At 31.1% G+C, this 22237-nt stretch overlaps 1 protein-coding gene across 1 annotated transcript in view; it reads left to right on the forward strand.

Annotated features, from left to right (window-relative positions):
* LOC127557165 (cilia- and flagella-associated protein 47-like) overlaps positions 1-22237 on the forward strand; it is a 244823-nt gene that overhangs the window by 154096 nt on the left and 68490 nt on the right. Inside the window, exons 9-11 of the mRNA XM_051990593.1 lie at positions 9496-9655; positions 12518-12612; positions 18055-18210. Of these exons, the coding sequence (XP_051846553.1) occupies positions 9496-9655; positions 12518-12612; positions 18055-18210 (411 nt within the window). The remainder of the gene's footprint in view (positions 1-9495; positions 9656-12517; positions 12613-18054; positions 18211-22237) is intronic.

Here is a 22237-nt window from a genome sequence, read left to right on the forward strand (position 1 = left end):
GCACGATCTTCATTAATACAATTGACACTGTCATCTTCCTAACCTATCATCCAAACCCACTAGAATACCCCCATCACAGGCTTTCTCTGTCAGTGCTTTCAGCCTATTGAGTGTTGCTAAAGCCATCAGATGCTAAGTGTTTAGCTATTACAGATTTATATTATTTTATTTCAGTTGGGCTCATATTGCTATTTGTCAATGCTTTTCATCAATTTCTTTTCAGTTAGTTTTCTAGATTACTTACTACATGTCTATTCCAAATTTTCATTTCTTAAGACCTCAATGTGCTTGGAATAGACATGTAGTTAGTGACATATATAATATATGTTATATAGTGATATAATATTATATGTGTGTATAAGCATACATTTATGTTTACACTATGCATACATTGTATTGTAATATGCATGCATGTGTGACTTAACATACATGTATATATTATATATAACAAACACTATATATGTAAATTAAATGCACTGTTAGTGAGTTGCAGAAAAACAAAGAACAAAATTACACTAAGGGGAGACTTCAACTGTCTTCTCTCAGCATTTGGTAAAACTAAGCAAAAAGAAACAAGAAGAAATTAAGGAAGTAATAGAATATCAATTCTTTTGAGAAAAACAATAGAAACAACAAAATCTTTTTCTCATCTACACAATAGTAGACTATGTAATATGGCACAAAAATCTCTCAAAATCAAATAGCACAAATATCAAATTCTTTTGGATTACAATGCAATAAAAATTACATTCAGCAAATAATCCTAAAGAAAAAGAGGATTAAAGAACAAATCATAAAGCAATCAATAATTTCATTAAAGAGAATAATAACAATAAGATGATATATCAAACTTTATGGAATGCAACCAAAGCATTTAGGGAAAGATTTATTTTTTATTTTTAAAAATTTATTTTATTTTATTTTATTATAACTTTTTATTGACAGAGCCCATGCCTGGGTAAATTTTTTTTACATTATCCCTTGCACTCACTTCTCTTCTTACTTTTGCCCTCCCTCTTTTCACCCCCTCCCCCAGATGGCAAGCAGTCCTATACAAGTTAAATGTGTCACAGTGTATCCTAGATACAATATATATGTGTGCAGAACCAAACAGTTCTCTTGTTGCACAGGAGTAATTGGATTCAGAAGGTAAAAATAACCTGGGAAGAAAAACAAAAATGCAAGCAATTTACATTCATTTCCCAGTGTTCTTTCTTTGGGTCTAGCTGCTTCTGTCCATTCTTGATCAACTGAAACTGAGTTAGATCTCCTTTGTTGAAGAAATCCACTTCCATTAGAATACATCCTCATACAGTATCATTGTTGAGCTACATAATGATCTCCTGGTTCTGCTCATTTCACTTAGCATCAGTTCATGTAAGTCTCTCCAATCCTCTCTGTATTCATCCTGCTGGTTATTTCTTACAGAACAATAATATTCCATAACATTCATATACCACAATTTACTCAACCATTCTCCAATTGATGGGCATCCATTCATTTTCCAGTTTCTAGCCACTACAAACAGGGCTGCTACAAACATTTTGGCACATACAGGTCTTTTAGGGAAAGATTTATTTTTCTAAATTCTTACATCAATAAAATGGAGGAGGGGAAAAAGATGGACAGATCAATAAATTAGGCAAGCAGCTGAAAAAACAACTTGAAAAATGAAAATAAAATAAAACTCCAACTGAGCATCAGATTAGATTTTCTGAAAGTCAAAGGTGAGATTAATAACATTGGAAAGAAAAGATGAAGTCATATATCTAGAAGCTGTTTTTATGAAAAAAAATTAGATAATTAAACCATTGTTAATTTCATTAAATTAAGAAAGAAGAAAACCAAATATTCAGTATCATAAATGAAAAGGGTGAAATGATTACCAATGAAGAAGAAACTAAACTAATTATCACAAAATATTTTGTCCAATTATATGTCAATAAATGTGACAATCTGAGCAAAATCAATGAATATTTACCTAAAAAATAAATTACCTAGATTAAAAATCCAGGAAAGAGAAAGCCTAAATAAACCAGGCTTAGAAGAAGAAATTTTTTAAAAAGGTGGGTCCTTAATAAGCTCCCTTGGGAAAAAAAAATTCAGGACAGAATGGGTCTGTGAATGACTTCTTCCAAACATTTAAAGGATAATTACTTCCAATAGTATATAAAGTATTTGGAAAAAATAGATGAAGAAGGAATCCTACAAAACTCCTTCTATGAAACAAATTGTGGTGCTGACACCTAAAACAGAAAAAGAAAATTATAGATAAATTTCCCTAATGAATATTAATGTGAAAATTATGAACAAAATCCTAATAAGGTCGTCACAGCAATGTATTATAAGGATTATACAGTCATCAGGTGGGATTTATACCAGGAATGCAGGGTTGGTTCAATATTAGGAAAACTATCAACATCATTGAATATATAAAGAACAAAACCAGCATAAATCATAAGATTAGCTCAACAGATTCAGGGAAAAAACCCCACATCCAACTTTTGACCAAATACAGTACCCATTCCTATTAAAAACACTAGAAAACAGAAATAAAGGGAATATTCCTTAAAAGGATAAGCAGTATCTTGCCTAAAAACCATCAGCAAGCATTACCTATGATGGAGATATGCTATAAAAGTTAGGTTATAGCAACAGGAAAAGAAATGGAAATTGAAGGAATTCAAACAGAGAATAAGGAAACAAAACTATTACTCTTTGTAGATGAGAACCTTGGAGCATCTAAAACTGGAGTAATTAAAAAGTACTTGAAATAATAACTTTAGCAAAGTTGTAGGATATCACATGAACCCATATAAATCATCAACATTTATTTATATGATCAACAAAGCTCAGCAGTAAGAAATTAAAAGAGAAATTCTATTTAAAATAATGGTTAACAAATGTTGAATAATATTGCAAGATGGAGCCAAGATGGTGGAGTAAAGTTAGGAACCTATTCCAGTTCTTGGTTCCTTAGAAAACTACATGAAACCAAGCCTCTGAACACAGGCTGATGGAAGGAAACTACTCTACAGCTCAACATAGACTGGAAAACTTCAGTCTCACTGAGATGAAAAGGGTGCAGCCCAACTCATATAGACTCTGGGAAAACCCATGAGAAGGTCTCAATGACATCAAATCAGCAACTAAGACCCTCAGTCCTAGCTCAGTAGAGGAGCAAATCAGTGGGGCAGCTTTCAGTCCCAGTTTAGAAGGCAAACTCTGGGAAACCAGGCTGTCATCTGAACAGAGCAGAGGAAGCTAACCCCTACACACCTACAGGGCCCCTGTGTTCAAAGCCAAGACTCAGAGCTGCATAGGAAGCTTGGGACAATGCCACTTTTACCCCAGGAGCAGAGCTCAATCATAAAAATAAAAAGAAAGAGGAAATACTCCAATAAAAGGAAAGAACCTTGAGCACAGAAAGCTACTATATTGACAGAACAGACCAAACACAGTTTCAAAGATTGAGATAAATTGGTTTCAAGCCCAAAGAAGCTTCTCAAAATTGCATATAAAAGACTTCAAAAGGTAAAAAAGAGAGGTAGGAAAAAAATGAGAAAGACGATGAGAGGTATGCATGAGAGAGTCAATAGTCTGGAAAAGGAAGAAAAAGTTGTCTGAAGCAAACACCTACTTAAACAGTAGAATAAATGAAATGGAAAAAGAGATACAAAATATAACTGAAGAAAAACTTGCACATTAAGGGTATCTAGGTAGCACAGTGGATAGAGGACCAGACTTGAAGTCAGGAGAATCTGTTCAAATCTTGCCTCAGACACTTAATACTTCCTAGCTCTGTGACTCTGGGCAAGTCACTTAACCTCAATTGCCTCAGCAAAGCAAAAAAAGAAAAAAAAAGAAAATTCACACATTAAAAACTAGAATAGAAAAAATGGAAGCCAATGACTTTGTGAGACAACAAGAATCAGTCAAATAAACTAAAAAGAATGAAAAAATGGAAGAAAATGTGAAATATCTCATTGGCAAAACAGCAAACTTGGAAATGGATGTAGAAGAGACAGTTTAATAATTATTGGCCTACCTGAAGGCCATAACCAAAAAGAAAAAAAAAAAAAAAAAGAGCCTGGATAGCATTCTACAGGAAATTATTAAGGAAAACTGTCCTAACATCTAGAAACAGAGGGGGAAACACTCATTGAAAGGATCCAATCAACATGGCTCTCTTCAACAAAGATAATTCAGGCTAGTTCCAATGATCTTGTGATGAAGAGAGCCATCTACATCCTGAGAGAGGACTGTGGGAGCTGAGTGTGGTTCACAACATAGCATTTTTACTTTTTTTGTTGTTGTTTACTTGCATTTTATTTTTCATTTTTTCTGGGTTTTATTTGATTATAGCAAGATAATCATATAAATATGTATGCATCTACTGTATTTAACATACATTTCTACCATAACATACATTCTACCACACATATTTACCAATCAATATATTGGACTACTTGCCATGTAGGAGAGGGACTGGGGTAATGGGGGGGGGGAATTGAAACACAAGGTTTTGCAAGGTTAATGATGAAAAATTATCTATGCATATGTTTTGAAAAATAAAAATGTTTTAATTTAAAAAAAGAAAGAATCCAATAGATCACATCTGGAAAGAGATGCCATAAGGAAAACCCCAAAGAACATTGTTGTGAAATTACAAAACAATAATCTCAAGGAAAAAATATTGCAAGGTGTCAGTCAAAAACAATTCAGATATCAAGTAGTAACTGTCAGTATTATTCAGGATCTGGCAGCTTCTGCCATAAAGGATTGGAGGGCCTCGAGCAACATATTTCAGAAGGCAAATGACCTAGGGTTATAAGTAAGAATTAACTACCTAATAAGATTCAGCATCATCTTTCAGGAGAGGTGATGATGCTTCAATTCAGTAAGAAACTTTCAATTATTTCTGTTGAAAAAATCAGAACTAAATTTTAATTTATAAATACAAGATTGAAGAGAGCCATCAAAAAGTAAACAGAAAAATGTATATATTTAATGCTTAAATTGTTTACATCCCTAGATGGAAAAACAGTAGATGTAACTCTTAAGAACTGTATCTGTTACTGGGGCAGACAAAAGCGGGCATCATATAAATTGAAGATGTGTTTGTGAATGGACTCTGATGTGATGACATCAGAGAAAAATATCTTAAGGGGTAGAAAAAGGTCTGTACTGGAAAAAAAGGAAAGGGAAGGTATAATGGGAAGGTAATTCAAAAGAAGAGGTACAAAATACCTGTTACAATGAAGGGAAAGAAGGGAAGGAGATGAGCATTGTCTGAATCTTGATCTCATCAATTTTAGCTCTAAAAGAGAATAATTTGATCATGCAGTTGGGTATAGAAATTTATCTAATTTTATAAAAAAGTAGGAAGGTAAAGAGGAAGAGAAAAGAGAGGGACAGGATAGAAGGGAGAACAGAAACACTAGGGAAAAAGTAAGAGAAAGAGGAAAAGGTTGATAGAAGATAAGGTAGTGGGTGATGTGGTTTAAAGGGAACAGTGATAGGAGATAAGGTAGTGGATAGGATGGGTAAAAAACAACCAAATGAGGACAGGATGGAAAGAAAGAACAAAAATATATAAAGAAATGAAAATAGTATGGAGGGAAATACAGAGCTATTTATCATAATCATTCATGTGAATTGGAGGAATTCTTCCATAAAACAGAAGCAAATAGTAGAGTGGATTAAAAAACAGAATCCTACAATATGTTTATAAGAAATACATTTGACACAGAGAGACACATACAGAATAATGGTAAAAAGCTGGAACATAATTTTTTTATGCTTCAGCTGAAGTAAAAAATGACAGGATTAGTAATTATGATCTCAGATAAAGAAAAAGTAAAAATATATCTTATTAAAAGAGATGAGGAAAATACATCTTGATAAAGGGGTACAGTAAATATTGAAGTAGTAACAAAATTAAATAAAGTGTATACATCAAGTGGTCGAGCAGGCAAATTCGTAGAGAAGATTTTAAGCCAGTTATAGGAAGGAATAGACAGCAAAGCTGTTCTAGTGAGGGACATCAACCTTTCCCTCTCAAAATTAGACAAAACTAAGCACAAAATAATCTAGAAACTAGGGAGGTTAATATAATCCTAGAAAACTTAGATATGATAGACCTCTAGAGAAAATTGAGAAGAAAGCAATACACCTTTTTGTTAGCAGTACATGACACCTACACAAAAGTTGACCATATATTAGGTCATACAAACCTTACAATGAAATGCAAAAAGGCAGAAATCGTAAATGCTTCCTTTTCATACTGCAATGCAATAAAATTATATTCAGTAAAGGGCAAGAGAAGGATACATTAAAACCAATTGGTAATAAAATAATCTAATTCTAAAGAATAAGTGGGTCAAACAACAAATCACAGAAACAATTCACAGTTTCAGCCAAATGAGTGAGAAAAATGAGACAACATACCAAAATCAGTTCTTAGGGGAAATTTCATATCTTAAAATAGAAACATAAATAAAATAGAGAAAGAGGAGATCAATGAATTAGGCATGCAATTAAAAAAAAAAGCTAGAAAAAGAACAAATGAAAACCTCCCAATTAAATAATAAATTAGAAATTTTGAAGCTCGAAGAAGAAATTAATAAAATAGAGACTAAGAAAACTATTGAACTAACAAACAAAACTAAATTGAATTTATTAAAAAAAACCTAGCAAAATAGACATAAATGTTTGGTAAATTTGATCAGAAAAAAAGTGAAATTTTAAACTTAATATTATCAAAATTATCTATTTTGTGATCAATAGCAATCTCTAGTTCTTCTTTGGTGACAATTTCTTCCTCCTCCACAGATCTGAGAGGTAAGTTTACCTCTTACATAGTTTTTCTATGTACTTCTAATTTGTTTATAATATCATTCTTTATGTCTAGATCATGAATCCATTTCAACTTTATCTTGGTATACTGAGTTATGTGTGGGTCAGTGCCTAGTCTCTGCCATAATAATCCCATTTCAGAAAAAGAAATTGAAAAGGCAAAATCTCCCTAATCAATATTGATGCAAAAAATATTAAATAAAATATTAGCAAAGTGATTATAGCAATTTATCAGCAGGATAATATACTATGAACAAGTGGGATTTTATGCTAGGAATGCAGGGCTGGTTTTATATCAGGCAAACTATCATCGTAATTGATTATATCAATAATAAAACCAAAAGAAATCATATGATAATCTCAATAGAGATAGAAAAAGCTTTTGACAAAATATAGTACCCATTCCTATAAAAAACACTACAGAGCATAGGGACAATAGGCATTATTTCCTTAAAATAATCAAAACCTACAGCAAGCATTATTTGTAATGGAGAGAAGCTGGATACATTTCTAATTAGATCAAGGGTGGAACAAGAATGCCCATTATCACCACTATTATTCAACATTGTACTAGAAATGTTGGCTTTAGCAATAGAAAAAGAAAAAAAGAAATTAAAGGAATTAGACTAGGTAATGAGGAAATAAAACTATCACTCTTTGCAGATGAGATGATGATATACTTAGAGAATCCTAGAAAATCATCAAAAACATATTGGAAACAATTCACAGCTTTAGCAATGTTGTTGGAAAGAAAATAAACCCACACAAATTATCAGCATTACTTCATATTACTGACAAAGCCCATCAGCTAGAAATAGAAATAAAAATTCTATTTAAAATTATTATAGACATAATAAATAAAATACTTGGGGATCTACCTGCCAAGACAAACCCAAGAACAGCATGAACACAATTACAAAATAATTATCACAAATAAAATCAGATTTAAACAACTTGAAAAATATCAATTGTTCATGGCTAGGCTGAGCTAATATAATAAAATTAACAATTCTGTGTAAATTGATCTACTTGTTCAGTGCCATATCAACCAAATTGACAAAACATTATTTCATAGAATTAGAAAAATATAATAACAAAATTCATCTGGAAAAACAAAAGGTCAAGATTATCAAGGGAATTGATGAAAAAAAAATACAAAGGATGTTCACTTAGCAGTACCAAATCTAAAACTATATTATAAAGCAGCAGTCATCCAAACCATTTGGGAACTGGCTAAGAAAGAGGTGGTATATCACTGGAATAGATTAGATGCAATATAATAATCAAAGCCTATAGGAAACTCCCAAACTCTAACTTCTGGGATAGGAACTCACTATTTGACAAATATTGCAGGAAAAACTGAGAAATAATATGTCAGAAAGTTGGCATAGACCCACATCTCACACCCTATACCAAAATAAGGTTAAAATTGTTATATGATTTGGACATAAAGGATATAGCCACAAACAATTTAGTGGAACAAGGGATAATTTACCTATCAGACATTTGGAAAAGGGAAGAATTTATGACCAAAGATAAACTAGAAAACATTATGAAAGACACAATAGACAACTTTGATTACATTAAATTAAAAAATTTTTGCACAAATCCAAAAGAAATAAGATTAAAAAAGGAAGACAAAGCTGGAAAAAAAATCTTTAAAGCCAGTATTTCTGATAAAGGTCTCATTCCTAAAATATATAAATAATTGTGTCAAATTTACAAGAATACAACTCATTCCCCAATTGATAAATGGTCAAAGGATACAAACAGACAGTTTTCAGATGATGAAATTTAATCCATTTTTAGTTATATGAAAATTTGCTTTAAATCACTATTGATTAGATAAAAGCAAATTAAAACAACCCTAAGCTACCATCCCATACTTATTGGCTAATATGACAAAAAAAAATAAAGTGATAAATGTTGGAGATCATATGGAAAAATTGAGACAGTAATGTAGTACTGATGCAGTTATGAAATGATTCAGTCATTCTGGAGAGCAATCTGGAATTATTCCCAAGGTACAACCAGACTGTTGATATCCTTTGATCCAGCAATACCACTACTAGGTCTATATCATACCAGCTTGACCAAAAAAAAAAAAAAAAAAAAAAAAAGGAAAAGATCTATATGTGCAAAAATATTTATGGCAGTCCTTTTTCTTGGTGACAAAATATTGGATTCTGAGAACAATACCTAGCCTCTGGTAAATGGCGGAACAAGCTATGGTATATGAATGTAACGGAATACTATTGTACATAATAAACAGTCAAATTTCAGGTTAAAAAAATCTGGAAAAACTGATGTGAACTAATGCTGAGTGAAGTGAGCAGAACCAGGAAAACATACACAATACGAACACCTTTGTGTGATAATCATCTAAGAATGACTCAGCTCTTCTCAATAACATAATGATCCTAGACAAGTATAATGGATTCACAAGGGAAAATGTTACCAATATCCAGATAAATAAACAATGGACTCTGAATATGAATTGAAGCATTTTTCATGTTTTTTTACCTTTTTGATCTGTTTCTTCTTTTACAACTGTGGCATACGTGAAAATATGTTTTATATGATAGTGTTTGTTAAAGATTATTTCCATTTTTAAATAAAAAAAATCTTATTTTGCAGGAATACCATTACCTCCAAAAGGAAAGTTGGATATTCCTGTATTATTTGTTCCTCATATCATGAAATTATATGAAGCAATGGTGATTGTTGAGATGATGAGGGCAAATGGTGAATATTGGCCACACGATAGCCCAGATGAATTGGGCCCAGGTTTGAAAAGGTAACTTAAATAAGGAATATATGATTCCCAAATAACACTATTCCTTTCTTTTTTATATATAATATTCTATGTCTTGAAAAAAATCAGAAACAAAACCACCCCCAATCTTAGAAGGGGATAGATACATTTTAATGTTGTATTAGAAAAACTCTCAAAGGCAGAAAAGAAAGATAAGCCATACTCATGTGATATTTGACCAGGTTAAATTGTGAGACAGAGTTTGAAATATGTTAACTCATATAGAATTAGCAAGTAACCTGACTTAGATACAAAAGATGGTTGAATATAAGCTGAACACTAGACCAAGAAAGTGATAATTCATAATTTTTAAAGAAATAAGAAGCTAATGCTTAGGAATCAACTTGAAATAATATAGGATTATATAAGTCAAGACATTTGGTAGCAATGGAGCAGATGTAAAGCCATGGCACTATACAATGTGTGCGGAATCCAGATATATCATGGTGGAAGAATGTTTCTTCTAGAAGGTACTTTACATTTGTCTCTTTAAATCCATTCATCTCCCCAAATATCTGATTCTACTTCCAAGACAACATTTTCCTCAAATGTGTGATTAAAATGTTTATAATTATTTTTGTTCCTATTGTCAATATTTTTGGAAGAGGCATGAGAGAACTTTAATAAAAAGAAATGTTTTCTTTCTTCTGCTGCTCCTTTCTGTCCAGTCTTCCTAATTCCCTTGTGCTTCTATCCCATACACACCTATTCAGTGTCTCCCTACTACTGAAATGGGTTTTCTGTGCTTTACACTCTTTCCAGAAATCACTCTCATTTGTTTCCCTTAGAAGATTAAACTCCTGGTGAATTAGGTACTTCTACATAAAAATTATTCAATAAATGATCACATAATTATTTTCTGTAAAGTGCTATGCTAGGTTCTCTGTAAAAAGCCAAGTTCAGATTAGAACCATTCCTTATACTCATTGAATATTTTAATTTTTTTTTCAAAAGACCATTTATGCTTCCTTTCAAAGATATTTTCCCATTATAATTCTTTATTTTCTAAGAGAGTTTCATCCTTTTTATTTTGTGTTTTACTTGCCTAACTTAGATAATAAATCTTTTATCCTATACTTCTACAAGTATCTGGTGTATTATGTGCATTGATTTAAAACAGTAAGTAAAAGAACAGCAAGAACTGTGCCTTCAAAGGACTCATAGTATTAAAAAAAGACAAAAGCAGAGAAATGGGGATAACACTGAGAAATTATATTGAGGGTTTTTATTTGTATAGAAGAAGGACCACCTACCCTGAGGTAGTAATAAAATTAGTATGAGTAAAGGTAAAGTAAGTTTTGAAAAAGATAAGTGGATAAGAGCAATTGGAATATATTGAGCAAATTGTAATTACGTCAGAAGAGTATATTACAGAAAAACTCCCTAAAATTCTGTTATATTTTTGTGATTTTATAGGACTCTGAAATTTCCCTTCACAGATTCTGGGCTAGAACTGATGAAAATGTGAACACCAGGATCTAGAATCATAGAGCAGAATCAGCAGGAGGCTTTAGCTTTGAAATACACTAGTAGAAAAAGACAATGATGAAGGCTTCTGCTTTCTGGATAATAAAATAAACATGAACTTAACTAACTATAAGTGATCACAGAAGCATGAAAGATTAATGAAACATGGCTATTTGTTATAGAAATGGTAGGATTTATGATAACAATTGTGGATTAGGTTCATTATTAGCAGAAACTTTAGAGGATTCTCCTTAAGGATTTCAAACTTTTAAGTCAATATAGATTATACAAGGAAATGGTAGTAATTTTGTGACACATCACCAGAGGTTGTAAAAATATAACTATCAAAAAAAAAATAACTACCAAGATCCAAATATGGTGGTTGGAATTGTGAATTAGAAGTTTGCTCTCTTTTATGGATTGATAAAGAATCTTGGTATTATAAATACAGGCTTCAAAATATCCTGGAAAATCTAACAAAGAAATGACAGGAAACAAAATTATAATTGACAAAATCCACAAAAAATCCCTTACTATTAATGTTTTTAATAGTTTTCTATCCCAAATACTAGTCTCCAAACCATGTGAAACAAAAAAAAAATTCTGAAATATAAACACTTTCCAGAAAAAATCAAAGATGTCTTTCGCTCTCTTTGCTACAGGAGTTGTTTTAATGATCCATTCAGTTAATTGAACCTATGGAAAAATGATCTACAATTCTTTTCAATTATCTTAATACTTTTATTCAATTATAAATAGAAAACATTTTATCCACCTTTGAAATGGTCAGTAGAATGTTAAATATAAAATAATAGCAAGATAGCCAATTGTCCCAGGACCATTTTTATCTGAATTATATAGAAAATATGACAGAAATGATAATCTTCCATTGTGGCTACAGAAGATGGTCTTTCAAATGTCTAGTACTTTAATTGCTCAAAACATTTATTTTAATCACTTGCACAATAGTTCATAGAACATTAATTTTAAGGGTAACACTTTGTAAACAATAATTTCTTATACTTAAAATATTATTGGGATCCATTGTTAATCATCAACTTGGGCTTCTTTTCTCCCACTGCAACCCCATACATAGGATCCATTAGAATATGAGTGCTAATATGCTGAAATCTGATCACAACTACCATGTATAGTATCCATAGTAATTTACCTTACTTTGCAGTTTCACATTTCAATATTTTGCAGAAGCAAACATTTTCCAAAAAGCCAATGTCAAATTTGCATTTCTTTATTTCTAAAAATGTTTCTTTTAAAAATTAAAATGTCATTTAGTTTAAAAATTAGAAAGTTGACTGACACTAGCAGAAGTCTTCATTTCCTAGCATTTTAACTTTTGAAATTTGCATGTCTAAATAGCACAATAAGAACACAACATGGAGACATCTGCAGCATACGTTGGAAGTATCCCTTGCAAGGAATCCCAGAAGCACCACCTCCTAAAACACACCAACGTATGTATGTTATGTGATGAAAGAATTATTGGCCTAGAATAAGATGTAGAGTATAGATCCAGCCTTTTAACTAATGTAGGTAAATTAAAGGTCAAATGAGGGACATAGTGAAGTGAACCTGAACTTTCCAGAGCAGAACTAAAATCCAGCTTTTCTGAGACCTCCTTTAATTCTTTTTCTATTGTATCATGCTGTCTCTTTTTCATAAGTTTGAAGAAGAAAATGCTAAAGATTCTACTTGGAAACATGATATCTGTCACTTTCTCTGTGTGGTATAACTTTAATTAAAATTGTGTTGATTAGAAATCCATTTGACAAATATCTATGTCATTTGATTTACTTGTAGCACTTTTTAATACTATATTAGAGAATACCTTTTTTTTAATGACGAATGCAAATCTTTCAAGCAGAAAGACACAAAATTACCATCAGTAGTCTTTCGAAATGAGTTAGAATTTTTCCTTTTTTTCTTCAGTAAAAGATAATTGACTCCTTATTTTCTATAGAGATGAACATCAGTTTAGAATTTACAATCTATGGTCATCAGATTAAAATTATGTTATAGATGTAATAAAACATAAGCAATTTTCCCTGTCTTTTGACAGCTTTGTTGTTCATATCTCCTGAAAATATAGACTTTTGTTTTCCTAGATGAAAGAATTCATGAAAAATTGATTAAACTAAAACAGACTAATGATGCTTTAAAGTACATATTATTTTTACATCTTTAGCAAAGGAAAGTTAGTGTGCATAAAACAGAGGATGCTACTGTCATTTACCTTTTATTTGCTTTAGTTAGCCTATGATAGAGTGAAGAAAATTCATTTCATGGAAGAGTTAGGGAAACTCTTTAAGTATACAATATTATTTATGTCAGATACAATGATAATTGATATATTAATTTTGCTAATTGTCTCATTCTCCTCCTCCTCTTCATTTTCCTGCTTCTGCAACAACTTCTCCTCCTCCTCCTATTTGTAGTAAATAAATAAGCATAACTCTGATAATATCCATTTATTTCAATACTTTAGTACATTAAAAACCTGTGATTCATTTAGTCAGTCAGCTAGCTAATACATTTATAAAACTCTTTTGTGCCAGTCTGGTTAAATGGTGGAATTACAAAAAAAGGTAAGAGCCTTATTGTCAAATGAGGGAGACAAGATACAAAAAGCTATATAAAACAAGCTATATGTAATGTAAACTGGAAGCAATAAAGAGAAAGAAGTCATCAAAATTCAGGGGGATGAAAAAGCTTCCAAAGGTAAAATTTTGGCTAGGACTGGAAGGAAGTCAGGAAAGCCATAAGGCAGAGATAAAAGAGTTTGTACATTGTAAACATAGAGAAGAGCTGGAGAAAATACTCAGAAACTGGAGATGGATTGTCAAGGAAGCCAGTTTCATTTAATTGCAGATTACATGGGAAGGGGTTGTAAATAGGGGTTCCTTTTTTTTTTTTTTTAAAGGAAAGATGAGTTTTAAAGGATTCTGAACATGAAACAGAATTTTATATTTAATCCTGGAGATAATTTTGAACATTATATGTTTCCCTATTCACCATTTTGCCACTGTCATAATACCACTGCTTAAGTAGAAAGAGTCTTCTCAGGACTGAGCATCACTTTATATATGCTTGTGCATACATACACAGAAATGCACACACATGTATATATATTTGGCATAATGAGTTCCATATCTAGTCAGTTTCCAAGTCTTTTAGATGTCATATCCACAATATCTCTTGAAATTGAACTTCCATTCTAATCACCTCTTTATCCCCAAGCCTTCAACACCTATCACTTCAATGCTTAAAATTGCCTTCTAATTAATTCCCTTTCCCTAAGTCCTTCCCATTTCTACTGACACCTATTTAGCTGCCAAAGTGACAGATGTGAACATGTTATTTCTCTGCTCAATAAACTCTATTATTGCCTATTATTCCCTCAAGGATGAAATAAAAACTTCCCTTTTTAGCATTTAAAGTCCTTCACAATTTGGCTTCAGCCTACCTTTCTGCATTTATTACATATTACTTCCCTCATGCGCTCTGCAGACTAGCCATACTGTCCTCGTTGTAGTCCCCTATAAGCAACAGTCTATCATTTCCTGTCTCCACAACTTTTTAAAGTGATTCCTGTGTAATTCCTAAATTCTCTCAAAGCTCATATCAAATACCCCTAAAGCATTGTATCAGCTGGTAGCATGTCACCCATCAGATTACTTAATATTTACTTATGATATATCCTTCTGATATAATATAAACTCCTGGAATGCAAGAATAATTATGTTTTTCTTTCTTTCTTTCTTTCTTTCTTTCTTTCTTTCTTTCTTTCTTTCTTTCTTTCTTTCTTTCTTTCTTTCTTTCTTTCTTTCTTTCTTTCTTTCTTTCTTTCTTTCTTTCTTTCTTGCAAACTGTAGAGTATTGAAACCGAATAATTGCTTGTTGATTTATTGATTAGAACTACAGAGAGAATACTTAAAATAATGAGATTATATGTCCATTGGAGCCTTGAAAAAATGTAATGAAGTATAGCTACTTTTTTCTTTAAAAAACTCAAAAGCCAAAAGCAAGAACAAGTAGGAGAAAATTCTTTATAGTAAAAAATATTTTATAGTTATAATTATATATTTCATTATAGAAGAAATTTCTCTATAGTTAAAACTATTCCAATGCTATGCAGCTCCCTATGTAGGAGCTTCTCCATCATTGGAGGTCCTTAAGCAGAGGGTCAATGACCATTTGTCAGCACATTGTAATGAGAATTCTTTTCCTGCCATGCACTGAACTGACTGGTTGATGAGGTCTCTTCCAACTTTGATTACCTGATTCTTTAAATATTTTGATTTTAGCTAGTATAATTTCTTGAAGTAACTACTCATTTGAAGATGAATAACATAATGGAAACATGCACTAATCGGAAATGAATGATGTCTATATTTTTATTACTCAGAATTTCTAAGAATTTAGAAGATAAGGTCAGTGGTATAATACTAATTATAACTTTCAGTATATTCATTTCCATTTTAATGACTTAAAGCAGGGAAATTAATTATAGCTAGAAAACTTTCTTGTGCTCTAGCTATTTTCACCTTCCCAATAAAATGCACCGAAGTATTATTTATCATTTAAATTTTAATTCAGGAAGCACTTATTAAATACCTATTCTATGCAGAGTTCAAAATTAGGCTCTAGTGATAAAAAGTTTTAAAAATGACACAATCTAATCTCTACTTCAAAGGAGTTTTTATTCTTTTTATTCCTTTGTAGCAATGTGATATAACAACTGATATAGTATTACAGTTTAGAAAATGATTATGTGAGTAATAGCAGTTAAAAAGGGTGACCTGAATGGTTCAAGAAATGAATTGTGATCACTTTGATCTGTGAGGATAAAGAAAATAATTTAGAAAAGTTGGTCCCTGAACTGTTATTTTTTTTAAAGAGAAGAAAGACTTAATAGGAACAAGTGAAAGTGGCATAAGTCAGTGAGTAACCACTCCAGGAATAAGTAGATAAGTACAAAAACATGGAGGCAATGCGAAAAGTCAGGACAAGTATATACAGTCACATATACTGTTAAGTTATTGCATACAATAAGAAGAGTACCATGAAATACAGCTAGAAATTTAGATTGGAGCCAGACCATGAAGGCTTTAAATGAAAAAAACAATTTTTTTAAATTAAGAAGGTGACATGATTCTGAGAATAAATATGAGATACTATTTATAAAGTGGGTTCTTTTTTAAAAATTTTAAGCATTATATGAATGCTAGCTATTGTGGTGGTTGTGGAAGCAGTTGTTACCTATTTCTATTAGAAATACTGTTACTCTGTTTCTATAGAGAGCTTGACCATCTTTGTCACCATTGTTTACAATCTTGGAAACATACTAATTTTTTTTTTCACTTTTTAATCTATACATTTAAAAGTTTCAAAATTAGTTACACTACCTCCAATTTTATACCTATCATCTCAAGGCCAGACCTCACCTGATCATGGGACTCCCCTAATTAATAAACTTCATTGGCTACCTATTACTTCTAGAATCAAATAGAAACTCCTTTGTTAGGCATTCCAATTTAGTTCAGCTGCTAGTGATGCCCCCTTCCAGTTAGTTTCTATCCATTTATCACTTTTTTGGTAGATAATTGTGTGTAATGTTTTCTTCGATAGAAAGAAGCTCAATGTGACCAAAGAAAACTCATTTTATGTTTATATTCTCTTAAGTCAATATCTGCCTAGCACATATTAAGTGTTTTAAAATGTTTACTGAATTAATGATTGATTGGTCAGTAGTGTCAAGAATAAATTATGCTCAAAGAAATATAAAATATCAAACCTGGAAGAATTAGTTTTCCATCTACTCATTTATACAGCTATTCATTCAATCCAGGATATTAAGTCCAGTGCATTACTCTAGGTGAAGAAAAAGACATTTCTACGTACATCAAACTACTTAGAAATATGATATTGAAGTTGAAATATGATTTCCATTCATGTAGACTCCCATACACTTGTTTCAGAGGAAGAGAAGTTAAAGGCAATAAAAAAGATTTTTATGCTTTTTGTTTATGTCATTTTGCTCTGAAATAGTCCTGCTTGCTTCCATTTATTCCTGTACTCTAAAATCATGTTTTAGTTCACAATATAAGATCATTGCCTAACAATCAAAGGTATTAAATGCTTTTTTACCTAAACATATAGATCTAATAATTTTATATTCCATATTTAAATAAAATATTTTATTGGATAAATATAAATGTATATGTTCATATTATATTTTACTTAATAATTGCTTTTTTAGTTTTCACAATATTCAAAACAAGTTTGTTATTTTCACAATGGTTAAAGTCGAATAAATTTAAAATATTTAAAATTTAAAATTTTAATAGACTGGCCAAATAAATAGTATAAGAAATAACATGATTAAAGACACATACAATATAAAACTCTAATATCAGCAATGTTATGTAATCAATTTTCAATAATTCTACTGTGAAAAAAATTCATTCATTCATTAAAGGTGTCCAGTGTATACTTTCACTTAATTTTTCCCAGAATTATTATATAATTAGGAAGAGGTTATTTCCATGACTACATATATGGTAACTGATAAAAATTTAAGGAGAAAGTCATTTACTCCTAATTTCAAACCTTGTGATTTATTCCACATGCTATTCTGTATATCCTAGGGTTTCAATTTCTGCTTATTATCCTGAGGAATTTCCACCCTGAATTCTAGAACTTTTTTTTTTTTTTTTTTTGCTTTGTTACAGTTTCTGTGTTGAACTTGACATAAACTTATATGTCTTTTCAGTAAAGACAATAAGTATTTGGAAAGAGGTAAGAAGTCATGTCCCCCCCACCTTTTGTGTGTGGGGACCAAATCACTAAAAATAGTCATGAATCAAAATAACAGAATGCATTCTTGTTGTTTCTAGCTAGCATAAGTTGTCGAGCCAGCAATCGAGTGGAAGAAATTGTACAAGTGCTTCTAACTGGTGTAGTTTTTGAAACACCAGAAGAGAGAAAATTGGAGGTGATTCCCAAAAAAACACCTTTGGAGGATGATCAGAAGCAAAACGCAGCAAGTTATAGTAAGATTATATTTTAAATAATAGTTTCATAAATGTAAGAATTAATTTCTCTAAACTTCTCAGTTATTCAAAGCTTTATACCTTTCCTGCTCCATTCATTTCATGGAAGAATTATGTGACTCATAATCAAAGAATGTCTCACCTGAATACCTGAAAGTGTTTATACTTTTTGTTTTAATAGATTTCTTAAGTGATGGCATATAAAATGTCATTAATGACATCTTTTATTAGTAGAACTAGTATTATTTATTAATGACAACTTAAAAGTACTTCATAGCTGCAGGGAAAGGAAAGGTAAAAATTTCAGCAGCTATAATTTCTTCTATTTTTATTCCATCTGCCATTTCAACTCTATACATTTATTCTATTTTTTTTAAAGTTGCATGTTCAGTTTATTGATCTGTTCTTTCCCTATTTTATTGCTGTAAGTTACTCACATCCATGTCTTCTATTTTTGTATATACTTCTTTTAATTGTCCTAATATTGATAAAGTTTTTAGGAGTTACAAGTATTATTTTCCCCTGTAGAAATGTAAACAGTTTAATCTTATTGAATCCCTTAGGTCTTTTTTTTTTTCCTATTTACATTTTTAATGACTCTCTTGAGTTTTTTACTTGAAAGATAAATTTTCTATTCAGTTCTGGTCTTTTCAATCAGAGACCTGCAGAAGCTCTCTATTTTATTACCTATCCTTTTTTTTCCTTTTCTGCAGTATTTCCTTCAGTTTTTCTGGTTGGGTGAATCTTGATCAAGAAGCGGCTAAATCTTCTGTGATTCTGACTGTGTCTGTACAGTCTTTAATTGTTTCTTTTTAATTGCTTACAATATTTTCTCTTGACCTGGGAACTCTGGAATTTGACTGTAATATCCCTGGGTATTTTCATTTTGAATTCTTTTTCAGGAGGTGATTGGCAGATTCTTTTAGTTTCTATTTTGCCCCTTTGTTCTAGGATAATGGTTTTTTTTTTTAATTTCTTGAAAAATGACTTCTAAGCTTTTTCCTTTGATCATGGCCTTCACATATCTAATAGTTCTCTCTTTTTGATCTATAATGTAAGACAGTTGCTTTTACAATGAAACATCTTCCATTTTTCTTACTATTTTCTTATATCTATCTGTGAATCATTAGTTTCTTCTTACTCAATTCTAATCTTTAAGGAATTGTTTTCTTCAGTGAGCTCCTCCAACCCTTTGGTCCATTACATTTCTTAAGGTGTTCTTATTTTTAGTAGACTTCTGTACCTCTTTTACCATTAGACCACTTCTGTTTTAATTTTTAAGGCATTATTTTCCTTAGTTTTTTTGTGTATGTGAGTGCATTTCCTTTATCAAACTGTTGACTGTCTTTTAATCATTTCCTTGTATTTCTTTCATACTTCCCCCAATTTTTTTTTTACATATAAATCTCTTATATACTTTATTTTAAATTGGATATCCCAGATTTCTTTTTATGATTTTGGACATTTCATTTTTCTCTTTGAGACTTTATACAAAGTTTTTTGATTTTGTTGTTATCTTCTGAGTTTGTACCCTGAGCCTTCCCTATCACTGGAATAACATTCTATAGTCAGTTTATTTATTTATTTGTCATTTACTTCTTTTCCAGCCCATTTATTGACTTTTAATTTTATGTTAAATTGGGCTCTGTGTCTGGGGTGGGAAGAGAGCACTTTCCCAACTTTTAGATATTTCACATTGTTACTTTCAGAACAAGTTCAGTGATTCTATAATTTTTCAGTTCTTACAAAGTGGAAGGAGAAACATAATCACTGTTCTTGTTGCCTGTGATCTGTGATATACTTTAAGCCCTTTGGCTGTAAGCATTACTCTGAAAATTCTCCTCCTTGTATTGGAAATATAACCCAATACTGTATAAGGGCATAGCAAAAGTTTTTTTCTTCCAATATCAACAATGGGTATTCTGTAATTTTCTTCTGACTAGTTGTCTGATTGCTGTATTATCTGAGAGCTCTGGGAATTGCAACCAAAGGCCTGCTTGCTAGCATTGCACTGTGTCCTATTTTCACTGTGTGAGACAAATAATTTCTGCTGTCCTTTTATGTCATTTTGGGTTAGAAAATTATTTCATTGACTTTTTGTTGGTTCTGCTACCCCAGAATTCATTTTGAGGCATTAGTCTAAAGTTGTTTAGAAGGGAATTAAGAAGAATACTATTGAATCCCTGTTATTATTCAACCATTTAGCCTCTTTTTCTCTATTCCTACTCTTTTTTAAAAATTAAGTTTTTAAATTTATTTTAAATTTATTATTTAATTTATTTTAAATACTCATTGCTTTATGAATCATGTTGAGAGAGAAAAATCAGAACAAAAGGGGAAAAACCATGGTGGGGGGGAGAGAGAGAGAGAAAAAAAAGAGAGAGAATGAGAAGAAGAAGTGAACATAGAATGTGTTGATTTACATTCACTCTCCATTGTTCTTTTTCTGGATGCAGATGGAACTTTCTCTTCAAAGTTTATTGGGATTGCTTTGGATCACTGAACCACTAAGAAAAACCAAATTTTTCATAATAGATCATCGCACATTCTTGGCTGTTACTGTACACAATGTATTCCTGATTTTGCTTGTTTCATTCAGCACAATTAGTGTAAATCTTTCCAGGTTTTTTTAAAATCAGTTCATTCATCATTTTTTATAGAACAAAAATATTCCATTACCTTTTTATACGCAATTCTCCAATTGATGGGCATTTATGCATTTTCTCACTCTTTGCTACCATCAAAACAAAACAAAACAAAAAACCTGCTACAAATATTTTTGCTCATTTGGACCTTTTCCCCTCCTTTATGATTTCCTTGGGATACACCAGTAGTGGTACTGCTAGGTAAAAGAGTATGTAGTTTGAGAGCCTAGGCTACATAGTTCCAGATTGCTCTCCAGAATGATTGGATCATTTCACATACATCAACAATACATTATTGTCCCAGTTTCCCTTCATTCTCTCCAATTGTTATTATTATTTTTCCTGTTATCTTAGCCAATCTTAGAAGTATGAAGTAATAACTCAGAGTAATTTTAATTTGCATTTCTCTAATCAATAGTAATTTAGAGCACTTTTTTATATGGTTATAAATGGCTTTATTTTTGTCATCTGATAATCATCTATTCATGTCCTTTGATCATTTATCATTTGGGGAATAACTTGTATTTTTATAAATTTGACATAGTGCTTTACATATTTTAGAAATGAGACCTTTATAAGAAACATTGATTGTAAAGATTTTTTCCTAGTTTTGTACTTCCCTTGTTTGTGTTGGTTTTGTTTGTGCAAAACATTTTTAATTTAATGTAATCAAAGTTGTCCATTTTGCTTTCCATAATATTATCTAATTCTTCTTTGATCATAAATTCCTCCCTTCTACAAAGATTTGAGAGGTATATTATCCCTTGTTTTCCTAATTTGTTTATATCTTTAAAGCCCAAATCATGCATCATTTTGACCTTATTTTGGTATGAGGTTTGAGATCTAGGTTGATGTTGCATTTCTGACTTAGTATTTTCTCGTTTTCCCAACAATTTTTGTCAGATAATAAGTTATTATTCTAGAAGCTGGAGTTTGGGGTTTTATCTAATACTAGATTACTATAGGCCTCAATTATTGTGTCATGTATATCTAATCTACTGCAGTGATCCACCATTCTTATTTCTTAGCCAGTACCAAATGGTTTTGATGACCACTGCTTTATATTATAGTTTTAGATTTGGTACTGTTAAGACATCATCATCCTTCATACTTTTTTCATTAATTCCTTTGATATTGTTGACCTTTATTTCTTGTAGATGAATTTTGTTATGCTGTTTTTCTAGTTCTACAAAATAACTTTTTGGCAATTTGATTGATATCGTACTGAACAAGTAGATCAATTTAGGCACAATTGTCATTTTTGTTATATTAGCTTAGCCTACTCATGAGCAATTGATATTTACCTTTGTTTAGATTTGACTTTATTTGTGTGAGAAGCATTTTGTAATTGTGTTCATATAGTTTTTGGGTTTGTGTTGCAG

This window comes from Antechinus flavipes, chromosome 3 (assembly GCF_016432865.1).
Source record: "Antechinus flavipes isolate AdamAnt ecotype Samford, QLD, Australia chromosome 3, AdamAnt_v2, whole genome shotgun sequence".
NCBI lineage: Eukaryota > Metazoa > Chordata > Mammalia > Dasyuromorphia > Dasyuridae > Antechinus > Antechinus flavipes.